This window comes from Salvia miltiorrhiza, chromosome 3, assembly GCF_028751815.1.
Source record: "Salvia miltiorrhiza cultivar Shanhuang (shh) chromosome 3, IMPLAD_Smil_shh, whole genome shotgun sequence".
Taxonomy (NCBI): domain Eukaryota; kingdom Viridiplantae; phylum Streptophyta; class Magnoliopsida; order Lamiales; family Lamiaceae; genus Salvia; species Salvia miltiorrhiza.
The window spans coordinates 20,508,852-20,521,324 of NC_080389.1; the positions used below are offsets into that span (position 1 = coordinate 20,508,852).

Consider the following 12,473-nt stretch of genomic DNA (forward strand, 5'->3'; position numbering starts at 1 on the left):
CACTGGTTGTAAATTGCGGGATTTTTTAAAGGGGTGATGTTTAAAGGATAAAATGAAGTGAATATTTTTTTATTTATTTTTAATGTGAAGGGTATTTTGGTAACACTGGCCATTTTTTTATATTTTTTATCTTAGTGGAAAATTTTTAATTTTACAATATGAAAGTGGCCATTTTAAAAATCCAGTCTATTATTATATATTGTGTTAATTTTATTTCATTCCTTAAAAATACCAACCATATGAATCCTATATTCCATTCCATTCCATTGCTATTGTCATTCCATTCCAAAATCCATTACATTCCCTTCTAATTCCATTCCTACATAACAGCCATCACCTTAGTGTTTTAAGTGTGTAGGTACGAAAGTATAAAATTAATAAAATGGGAGATGAAAGGTGATAAAGTAGAAGAGAGATGTGATGGGAATTGATTTGGACGAATCTACTGTAGGTTGTAAACAAGAGAACTCTGCTGTGAATGGAGAAGAAGGCTTGGGGGAAGAAGGCTTGGGAGTTATTTTGAGTGGCTAAGTAGGCGTGTTTGCCTATTGTATTAGGCGTGTTTTACTTTTCCATTTTATTTTCTTTTATTTCTTTTATTGTTTGGGAAGGAAGAAAACTTAGTATTTGTACTGCTGAAACTTGTGGAGGCGGGCAAGTAATGAATCATCTAATTCTCGTCTCTCTCTTCTCTCTATCTTCTCTCCTCCTTCAAATCTAAATTCTTGCTTTTCATCTTGCTGTTTACATTTATTATCCAGAACAATACCAAAAAATAGTTATATTCAAGTGGGCCCATTACAATTGGTATCCAGAGCACAGGTTTTGATTCATCTTAGCAATTCTTGGGCTATCATGGCGGACGGCACTCGACTGAAGGAATTACAGGAAGCGCAGAAAAGAATGGATCAGATCCTGCACACAGAAACAATGAAGAGAACAGCTGCTGAGGAAATGATCCATGAACAGATCTCCAATATCGATCAAAAGGTGGAAAACAAGATGCTGGGAATAGATTAAAAAATGTGAGCATCTATCAAATACTCTTGCTGAAATTAAACTACAGCTGTTGAATTTGAATAAGGGAGGCGGTGATCGGTCTATATTGGGTGGATTTCCCTTCTCTGAAAAAACAACAGGTAGTGGATCTAAATCTTCCTCTTTCACTTCCAAATTTAAGAATGATTACTCACAAAATGGGACGGGAAATTCTTTACATAAGGTTGATTTCCCAAAATTCGATGGATCTAATCCTAGATCATGGATTATCAAGTGTAATAGCTATTTCAAACTCACATCTGCCTTGAGTGATGAACATATGGTTCAAATGGCTATACACAATTTTGAGGGAAAAGCCCTACAATGGTTTCAAAACTTTGGTAATGAAAACATTATGGATGTCTCTTGGGATCAATTTCTGCAGGTGGTTTCAGCTAGGTTTGAGGATTTGAATGAGGGTAAGATTATTATGGAATTTAAAAATCTCAAGCAAACTGGTGCCTATATGGACTATGTGGAGAAGTTTGAGGAATTAAGGTCTTGTTTACTGCTCAGCAATGATATGAATTATTCAGAGGAATATTTTGTAGCAAACTTCATCAGTGGCCTTACTGATGAGATGCAAGACTTTATGCTGTTATTTAAACCCAAGTCATTACAAGAAGCTATTGAGATTGGGCAGAGGCAACTCTTTACCTTGGAAGCACTAGCTAAGAGGGTCAGACCTACCCCTAAAGTCTTCCAAAATCAGGGTACTGGGTACAAAAGGCCAGAGGGTACTGTGTTACATAAGCCAAATCCTTCTACTAACACTAGAACACATGTGAAGCTATTAACTAGTGCTGAGATGGCAGCTCATAGAGAGAAGGGCCTGTGCTATAATTGTGATGAGCCTTATGTTGTGGGGCATAAGTGCAAACACAGGGTTTTCTATGCCACTATGGATGAAGATCAGGAGCTATGCCATATCCAAAACAATGATGATGAAGTGGAGTTTATTAACGGGGAGCATGAACCTGTAGAAGAAATTCACATGACCTTGAATGCTATAATTGGAACTACCAACTCAAAAACAATGAGGGTGATTGGTGAAACTGGAGGAAGGCAGTTGAGGATTCTCTTGGATACAGGTAGCACCCTAAGCTTCCTACAAGAGGGAGTAGCTAATGAGCTAGGTGTTCCAGTGGAGAATGAACGGCCTATTCTGGTTAAGGTAGCTAATGGACAGAATTTAACTAGTACTAAAATAGCTCCAGACTTCACTTGGGAGGTGCAGGGCCACCAATTTACCTTCTCACCCAGAATTTTGGGAAATGAGGGGTATGATCTCATTTTAGGGAGTGATTGGTTGGAGTATTGTACACCTATTGGGCTGGACTACAAAGGGATGACATTCTCAGTTTTTTCAGGAGGCAGAAAGGTCAAACTTAAAGCTATAACAGATTCAGCCCAATTCCATCTCATTAACTGTCGAGGCTTATTCCAATTACTACACTACCATGTTGATGAGGTAGAAGAGATGTACCTGGTGGAATCTGAATCTGTAGCAGTTGATACAAAAGTACCAACCAGACTCACCAAACTTTTGGAAGAATTCCAGGATATTTTTGAAGAGCCACAAGAACTTCCACCTGCAAGGGAAGTTGAACATCAAATACTATTGAAACCTGGTAGCATACCAAAGCATCAATATCCTTATAGGACTAACCACATTCACAATGATGAAATTGAAAAAATTGTTCAAGAGTTATTAAATACTGGGGTCATTCAACACAGCAAAAGCCCCTTTGCTTCTCCGGTTATCTTGGTCAAGAAGAAAGATGGCACTTGGAGGATGTGTGTAGATTACAGGTACCTCAACTCCCTAACAGTTAAACATGATTACCCAATACCATTGATTGATGAACTACTGGATGAATTACATGGGTCTAAGTTCTTCTCTAAACTGGAATTAAGGTCAGGGTATTTTCAGATTCTTATGAAGGCTGAAGACAGATACTTAACTGCTTTTAGTACCCATCATGGGCACTTTGAATTCTTGGTTATGCCATTTGGCTTATGTAATGCCCCAGCAACCTTTCAATCTCTCATGAATCTGGTATTTCAACCCCATTTGAGGAAATTTGTCCTGGTTTTCTTTGATGATATATTGGTATATAGCAAGTCTTGGGAGGAGCATTTACACCAGTTGGAAGTGGTTTTAACTACCCTTAGAAATAATACTCTCTTTGCTAAGAAGAGCAAGTGCCAATTTGGCCAACAAAGAGTGGAGTATCTTGGCCATGTTATCACTAAAGAGAGGGTTTCTACTGATCCTGAGAAGATTAGTAGTATGAAAGAATGGCCAATACCTACTACCCTTAAACAGTTGAGGGGGTTTTTAGGTTTGACTGGCTACTACAGAAAGTTTATTAAGGGGTATGGTTTAATCAGTAAACCACTTACGGATATGTTAAAAAAAGATAATTTCAGTTGGACAGATGAAGCGACTCAGGCTTTTACAGAGCTAAAGACAGCTATGACTACTGCTCCTGTCTTAGCCCTACCATATTTTACTCAACCTTTCATCTTGGAAACTGATGCTAGTGGCAAGGGAGTAGGGGCAGTGTTGATGCAAAATAAACGGCCTATTGCTTTTATGAGCAGAGCACTTGGCCCTAGGAATCAAGCATTATCAGTTTATGAGAGGGAGTTTCTTGCTGTGATTATGGATGTGCAGAAGTGGAGAACTTATTTGCAAGGGACTAAATTTATTATCAAAACAGATCAGCAGGCCCTTAGGCATTTATTGGATCAGAAGACTATGAATCCTATCCAACAGAAGTGGTTAACTAAACTTTTGGGACTAGATTATGAGATACAATATAAAAAAGGGGTAGACAACAAGGCAGCTGATGCTTTGTCTCGGTATCCATTGTCTAGTGTGGATTGCCATTCTCTCACAACTGCTGTTCCCATTTGGATGCAGAGAGTGAAGCAGAGTTATACTGGAGATCCCTATTTTTCTCAGTTGCTTGTCACTAAATTAGTTGATCCTAGTTCTCAACCTGAGTTTACATTGGTAGCTGGGATTATCAAATTCAAGGGAAGGGTAGTAATTGGATCTGCTACTGATTTGAGGAGAACTATACTTAGTGAGGTACATGAAACTCCTTTTGGAGGACATTCTGGTGTACAGGGAACCTACTCCAGGCTGAAGAGTTTCTTCTATTGGCCTTACATGAAGGCTGATGTTGAGTCCATGGTGAGAGAATGTGATATCTGTCAACGCAACAAGTCTGATCACTCTGCTTATCCTGGGTTACTTCAGCCACTACCCATTCCGGATAAGGTATGGACACACATTACTCTAGACTTTATTGAGGGATTACCTAAGTCAACAGGAAAAAATGTGATTCTGGTGGTTGTGGATAGACTCAGTAAATACGGGCATTTTTTAGCCCTGTCTCATCCTTTCTCTACTCAGAGTTGCAAAATTATTCTTGGATAATATCTACAAGTTACATGGACCACCTATCAGTATTGTATCTGATCGTGACAAGGTTTTCACAAGCTTATTTTGGAGGGAATTATTTAAACTCATAGGTACCCGATTGGATATGTCGATGGCGTATCATCCTCAGTCGGATGGTCAGACCGAGCGACTGAATCAGTGCTTGGAATCATACCTTCGCTGCATGGTAGGGGCTCATCCGAAACAGTGGGCTAAGTGGCTACCCTTAGCCGAATATTGGTATAATACCAATTATCATAGTGGACTTAAACTTACTCCCTATCAGGCTCTATATGGCATTCCGCCACCCTATACAACATTAGGGGCTTACCTCCATTCCACTAATCAGGAAGTGAAAGAGTGGCTATCCCAGAGACAAGAGATAATCCGTATTTTAAAAGAAAATTTATCACAAGCACAAGGTCGTATGAAGTTTTATGCGGATCAGTACAGGAGTGAACGTACCTTCGAAGTTGGGGACTTTGTGTATCTCAAGCTTCAACCTTTTCGTCAAAACTCGGTTTCCCTGCAGAAAAACTTGAAATTGGCCGCCAAATATTATGGCCCATATGTTGTCCTGGAGAAAATAGGGAAGGTCGCTTACAAATTAGGGCTCCCTAATTCATCAAAGATTCACCCAGTTTTCCATGTATCTCTATTGAAGAAGTGCTTAGCCAAGAATGTTATACCATCCACTGAACTTCCGGATGTTGATGCAGAGGGACATTTCAAGGTTTCGCCTTTCTCGATTCTCGAGCGTCGCGTGGTCAGTCGTGATGGTAAGGAGGTTCCTCAGGCTCTGGTACAATGGTCTCATGACGGTGCTGATTCTTCGAGCTGGGAGGATCTTAAATTCCTTCATCGTAAATTTCCGGATTTCGATCCTTGCGGACAAGGATCTAAAATTGGAGGGAGTATTGTGATGGGAATTGATTTGGACGATTCTGTTGTAGGTTGTAAACAAGAGAACTCTGCTGTGAATGGAGAAGAAGGCTTGGGGGAAGAAGGCTTGGGAGTTATTTTGAGTGGCTAAGTAGGCGTGTTTGCCTATTGTATTAGGCGTGTTTTACTTTTCCACTTTATTTTCCTTTATTTCTTTTATTGTTTGGGAAGGAAGAAAACTTAGTATTTGTACTGCTGAAACTTGTGGAGGAGGGCAAGTAATGAATCATCTAATTCTCGTCTCTCTCTTCTCTCTATCTTCTCTCCTCCTTCAAATCTAAATTCTTGCTTTTCATCTTGCTGTTTACATTTATTATCCAGAAAAATACCAAAAAATAGTTATATTCAAGTGGGCCCATTACAAGAGAATGTAATTAAGAATTCTTATTGTTTAGCTAATTGTTACTATTTATAGAAATGAGACAAGATCAGTGGGACAAACAAAAAAGAAATACGGGACAAGATCAATGGAATGGAGGGAATATAATTTTATACTCCCTCCGTCCACAATAAATAGTCAATTTTTATCATTCTGTGACGCTCATAAAAATTAATCAATTTCTATTTTTGAACACTTTCTATTACATGATGAACCTTTTTTTCCACTCACAATACAATTAATTATCTTTATCAACACTTCTTTTTAAATGTTATTCTTTCTCAACTCATAATAAACTAAATTATTTTTATTAAAACACGAATCGCCCCCTTCTAAGATTATTTTTTTCTAAATTAATAAAAGAGGTAATTGCCTGTAAATTCCTAACGTTTACACGGAATTGGTTTTTGCACTTTTTTTTTATTTTTCTACTTTTAAATACCTAACCTTTCATTTTTGTCTTAAATTTGTCCGGTGATCGATTTTTACTTACACCGGCGCCGAAAAATGCCACTGTGGCAGCCGAAATTGATGAGGTGGCAGCCGAAAATTAACATGGTGGCACTTTTGTGACATATGAAAAAAATATATAAAAAAATTTAAAATAAAAAATACATGTGGAAAAAAAAATTAAAAAGAAAAAGAAAAGAAAACCCCCCCCCCAATCGTCTTTCCCCCTTCCCCCACCCGGCGCCGCTCCCTGCCACCTCCACTGCCGCCACCTCTCTTTCCCCCACCCTCTGCCATCACCACCACCGCCGCCCCCTCGCCTTCCCCCACCCTCCACCGCCACTCCCAAACAGAAGCACACAATTTGAGGGAGAAGAGTCGAGCCCCCTCTGTTTTCTTCGAATCCAAGCTCTGAAATTCGGACTTTAGCGACGCGGCGCACGAAATTCAGCGTCTGAGTTTTTGAAATTATGCAATTTTATGGTGAATTCGAATTTTTGGTTTTCTAAGTTTTTGGATTTTGGATATGTTGGTCCGGGTGGCGGAGAGGGAGTTGTACTGGTGTGGAGGGAGAGAGGCGGAGGTGCCTCTGTTGACTGTTGCTGAGGTGGGTGCCGGATTTGGGGATTTAGGGCTTTGGGTTGTAGGGCTGAGATAGGGTTTGAGGGAGAGACGATGGCGGCGGCTTCGCCGTTGCTGTCGTCGAAATTTTAGAGAGGGGAGGTCGACGAGATTTGGGGAGGGGAAGGAGAAGTCCGGCGAGGTCTGGGGAAGGGGAGGGAGCGGTTGGAGTATGCCATGGCGGTGGAGCGAGATCCAGTGGAGCGAGTGGTCACGACCTGGGGTTTTTGGTCATCTGCAAAGTCTACACCAGTGGAGTGATATCCGGCCGGCGTCGAGAGGCAGGGGACGGTGAATGGCGGCGGCGGCGGCGGCAGCGGGTGGCGGGAAGGGGGAAGAAGGGGGGAGAGGTGAATTAGGTTGGGGATGATGATGATTTGGATTGTTTTTTTGTTTTTTTGTTTTTTGTTTTTTTGCCACATGTAAAAAATATATTTAGTTGTCAATTTCGGCTGCCACCTCATCAATTCCGGCTGCCACAGTGGCATTTCCGGCGCCGGTGTAAGTAAAAATCGATCACCGGATAAATTCGAGATAAAAATGAAAGGTTAGGTATTTAAAAGTAAAAAAATAAAAAATGTGCAAAAATCAATTGCCTGTAAATCAATTCCGTGTAAACGTTAGGAATTTACAGGCAATTACCCCTTAATAAAAATAATATTATCTATTAAAAGTGAATAAATATATTATCATTTAAAATAAGCAAAATATGTAAATTGTGATCCCTAAAATCATACACGACCTAACATTAATCTCATTGATACAAGGCATTCACCACTTTTATATCTTAATCTAGTTAAGTAACTACTACTCCCTCAATCTCATTACACATGTCCCACTTTTTATAAGGAAATGTCTCATGCCTTTTTTGGCAATATATTTTCTATGTATACCTAATATTTAAATAATTTCCATCAACCCACTTTATATACTAATTACACATTTTTTAATCTTCATGCCCATTTGTAATGGGACATTTGTAATGAAACAGAGGAAGTACATTTTTTTAGGATGAATTCAATCTAGAATTTTAGCTTTCACGATAATATAAAATTCCTTGCACCGCAAAAATCCGAAAGTGGTGCAAAATGATGCTTACAAGTAAAGTAAAGAAGTTAATTAGGCCAATCTATTTTCTCAAAATATTCCACTCTAAGGATAATTACAAAGCAATATTCATCGTTTCATTTTTTTTTTCTTGTTTTTGGCCTGCAAATTTTTTTCGACAATCGATAATTAACCAGTTCCGACCAAATGCCACATTGGCAATACATGCGAAAAAAGAAGAAGAAATAACTAAAGAAAACCCAAAGGACATTATCTTTATCTATCTCTGCCCAGCACGTCGAACTTTCCCACTCAAATGCCGCCACGAACCTCCCCAGCTTGAATTCCTTAAGCATCTCCCACACTTCTACGTCCCCCAATTCATATCTGCCACCATGAAATTTCGATAAACACTCATTTTGCATAGTTTTTATGGCTTATATTCTGTGAATTATGTCAAACTTATGCCCATTGTGTTATCGTTTAGTGTTTATTTCCTATCTTTTCATGATTTCACGTTTGGGTATAGTTTTGGCTACTTTGATTCAGGAATGAGTGTTTCCGGAGCATTAGAAATCAAGGGAATGTGTCTAAGGGAAGAGTTGAAAGAGAAACAAGCTCGATTATCTAAAATAGACGAAGAAAAAATGTTAAGTGTGAGAAAACGGACAAATCAACGACATGCACAGTGGATCGCCGATTTAGAGCATTATGAAGAAAGAAAACGGTGACGGCGTTCGCCGAGTAGGTCGCCGATATCCCTAGAGGAGTTTTATGCTTTGAGAATAATATCGACAGTCGCCAAGTTAAGGGTTTTTTATGCTCTGATTCTAGGGTTTGTAAATACACTACGAGAAAAATGCTGACAGAAACCAATTTCTATTAGCACAAACCACCGGTTTCGTAGCTAGCGGTTTCGTAAGGGTAGAAAAAAAAAGGCGCTGATAGAAACCGGTTAATAATCGGTGTTGTAGGTATGTAAAACACCGGTTATTAACCGGTTTCTTTTAGCGCATTTTTTAGCGGTGTGTTTTGCAATGATAGACACCACTACAAAATAAGCTAATAGAAATCGGTTTTTAACCGGTTTTGTAGGTTATTTGTGGGGGGAAAAAATTATTTTGTAGCCCCTATAAAAAGGGCTTTTAATAAAATAAAATTTAATTTATAACAAAAATAATAAACAACAAATATCAAATCACATATAATCAATTATCATCTTCATTACAACTATTTAAAATATCTTGCACCAAGTTTCAAATATCAATCTAACAATTTTTCGAAATCTAATAACAAGACATGACAATGCCGTTAAGGTTACTTGTCATCAAATTTTTAGTCTTCTAACAGTAAACAAAGATTAGACTTAACCACAGTAGTTGCTTTTCTGCTCAATTGGGTGGCCCTTGATCTGGACCGTTTTCTCTGACGACTTGTTTGATGGCTGGACATGAGTAGGAACATTCCAGTGGAAGCATCTTCTGCACAGCATTACAAGATCAAAATTAGTTCTTTTTTAGCAATGATTGAAGCAAGTAATATGAAGCAGCAATACCAGTCTCAGATTTGAAAGTCCATGCTTTATCAATGGCTGGGATGCTTGTAAATTCTTGTAGCAACTTAGACATAGAAGCATATTCTTCTTCATCCATGGCTGATTGAACTGCTATACTTCTGCAATTGTAAACCAGTTTGGAATAACTGAGCAAAAGCAATAAGTCTCTTGAAAATGTGACTTGTGGTATATGCATTGATTAATTACATTCATTTCTATGGAAAAGAAACATTGAAAGATACAGAAACAAACACAATACAACTATAGGAAATCAATTTAATTTTCATCTTAGATCTAAAGAATTTAGGAGACTGAGAGTTAAATTTACACAGCTATGCATTCAAACTAACTCAAACCAATGAAAAGAGGAATCCCACGATACTAAAAACACAACATATAACTTTCCTCATGCAATCAATGAGTCACTTAAGATGGCAAAAATGAAGTCAACTCACATTACAACAGTTTTCTCTTAGAGAGAGAGAGTATAAACCAAATCTCACCTTGTATGGTTGCTCATTTCTAGCTCTTTCTACTCTTCTTCTTTGGAGATGGAATATTCTTATTATTGCCTCTCTTTTTTTGAACAAGTCGTCAGATATTGCAAACAAATAACATCAGCATTGCAACATCGGATACTTTGCCATCACAAACACGTCGTTTCATCCATAAAGTCAGTGAATAGATCAAGAATCCAACAAAACAATATGGAAAGAGCATGTGGGGCGTGTAGTTCAAGCTCACAGTGGAAAGAGCAAAACAATATATATAATCTAATTAAAAGAAAAAGAATAACGGCTTTTTGTGAAGAGAAGTAAAAGAATATTAAAGGAAATCATTTTAAGAGTATGTAATTTAAGTAAAGAATCCAAGAGCTGGTGTTATTCTTGAGCCTACACGCAGACACAGTTTAGATAGCTAAATATCAATGTTTATGAATTAATTGTTATACTTAGATTACATGTGAAATTAATTTGACTCATTGTTTTAATTAATTTTAACCTTTTATGAAATTCTAGCTATTATTAGCCCTCTTCATCAGATTGATGAAAATATAAACTATACTAGCTTGTATCATTTCTTTATCAATTCACTTCTCTCACACCTACTTCTGACTCCATTTTTGTCCACGGATTAATCAATTCGAGTATAAAATTCAGAGACAACAAAATTTGCACAAAAGCTCGAATCAGTCAACTCTTAAGTAAATGAGACCAATATATAAATCAATATCACGCCTAAACACCCATAAAACTCATCACAAAATAGGGCTAACCATAAAGATTGAGGATGGTTCTCCGTTCTCATTTTAAATCTAGCTCGGTTCTCATTTGAACCTCTCTCTCTCTCTCTCTCTCTCTCTCTCTCTATATATATATATATATATATATATATATATATATATATGGTACGGTTATAGTGAGAACCACAATTATCGTGAGAACATAAGAACCAATAAAATTACTGCATCTGCTATACAAATTAATGCATCCGCTATTAAATTTAATGCATCCGAAAAAAATAATTTTTTTGCTCCCTTCAAGATTCGAACCCAGCACCTGCATCCATCCACCAAGATGATGCATCCACCGTAGATCTTGATGATCGAATGGCTTAAAATGATTCTCCGTTCTTATTTTATTAGTGGTTCTTATTTGAACCTCTCCCTATATATATATATATATATATATATATATATATATATATATATCATGTAGAACTCACCCCTTATCATATACTCCCTCATATTCAAAATATAAATCTTCCTAAGCCTTGACACACATATTAATAAATAAATAAATTACCTAATTTAACCCTAATTAATAACAGCTAATTAAGGTTAAATACATCTAACGAGAAAACAAACGGTGGAATTTAAAATGAATGCACTTGTTATTGAGTTGTATCTTTCTATATCCAATTAATATCTCCTTAGTAAGTGAGGTTAATTGTGATATATTATAACAAAACGACTTATATTATAAAATTAATGTAAATGACCAAAACGACATATAATTATAATAGGAGGGAGTATAGTATATATATCCCAAATAGGGCTGGGAATCGGGTCGGGTTCGGGTACCCTACCCGAAAAAATCGGGTACCCGAACCCGAAAATACCCTAAATCTACTACCCGACCCCGACCCCGAATTTGAAATCGGGTACCCTAATACCCGATTTTAAAAAAAAATCGAAATGAGGAAATACAGCAGAAAACCAAGCCATTTCCCCAATTCAAAGCAGCAGCAAATTCTAATGAAGCTAAGCAGCAAATTCAGCCGAAATTCATACAAATCAAGAAATTCATACAAATCATAGAAAATCTGTATTTAAAAAAAAAAAAAAAAAAAAAAAAAAGAAGAAGAAGAGAAGGCGTAGGCGTTGTCGGAGCTCCACTGGCAAAGCGGGCAACTCGACTGAGTTGTGAGCCACCTATCGACGCACTCGGAGTGGAAGCAATGGCGGCAGCGCGGCAACACTTTGACCTTGTCGTCGTCGCCGAATATCCCAAGGCATATGCAGCACTCGCCGTCGGACATGGACTCCCGGTGCAGCACGATGGGGATGCTGCTGATGGAGGCGGCGTCCAGCCCCTGCCGCCGGGACAGCGCCGCGTGGGGGGGACTGGGAGTGGGGGCGGCGGCTGGAGGGAGGGGGGGAGGGATTACTTAGGGGTTAGGGCTGGATTTCAAATGGGGACGGCAGATTCAATCTGCCAGATTGGGACTTAAACTTTAATTATATAATTTAAAATTTATTAATTAAAAAATCGGGTAATTCGGGTATACCCGATACCCGATTTTTTCACACCCTAAATACCCGACCCCGATCCCGAATTTTTCGGGTATAGGGTACCCGATACCCGATTACCCGATCCCGAAATTCCCACCCCTAATCCCAAATATGGATCACACAATATATGTATGTTGCGCACTAGGAACGTGACACGTGGTAGATGCCTTATGAGGCCTTATAAGGAAAAATA

At 38.3% G+C, this 12,473-nt stretch overlaps 1 protein-coding gene across 2 annotated transcripts; it reads right to left on the reverse strand.

Annotated features, from left to right (window-relative positions):
• Positions 1 to 9,111: 9,111 nt before the first annotated feature.
• On the reverse strand, positions 9,112 to 10,194 carry LOC131018065 (acylamino-acid-releasing enzyme 2-like). Of its 2 annotated transcripts, none has more exons than XR_009100008.1 (3): positions 9,942 to 9,984; positions 9,487 to 9,605; positions 9,112 to 9,412 (listed from the first exon to the last, which is right to left on the reverse strand). XR_009100008.1 is itself a non-coding variant. In XM_057946793.1 (3 exons), the coding sequence occupies exons 1-3, from the start codon at positions 10,004 to 10,006 to the stop codon at positions 9,267 to 9,269; spliced, it is 282 nt and encodes a 93-aa protein (XP_057802776.1). In that variant the 5' UTR covers positions 10,007 to 10,194; the 3' UTR covers positions 9,112 to 9,266. The 2 variants fall into 2 exon arrangements, 1 of the variants encoding a protein (XP_057802776.1); XM_057946793.1 differs by lacking the exon at positions 9,942 to 9,984 and adding an exon at positions 9,990 to 10,194.
• Between the last annotated feature and the right edge of the window lie 2,279 nt (positions 10,195 to 12,473).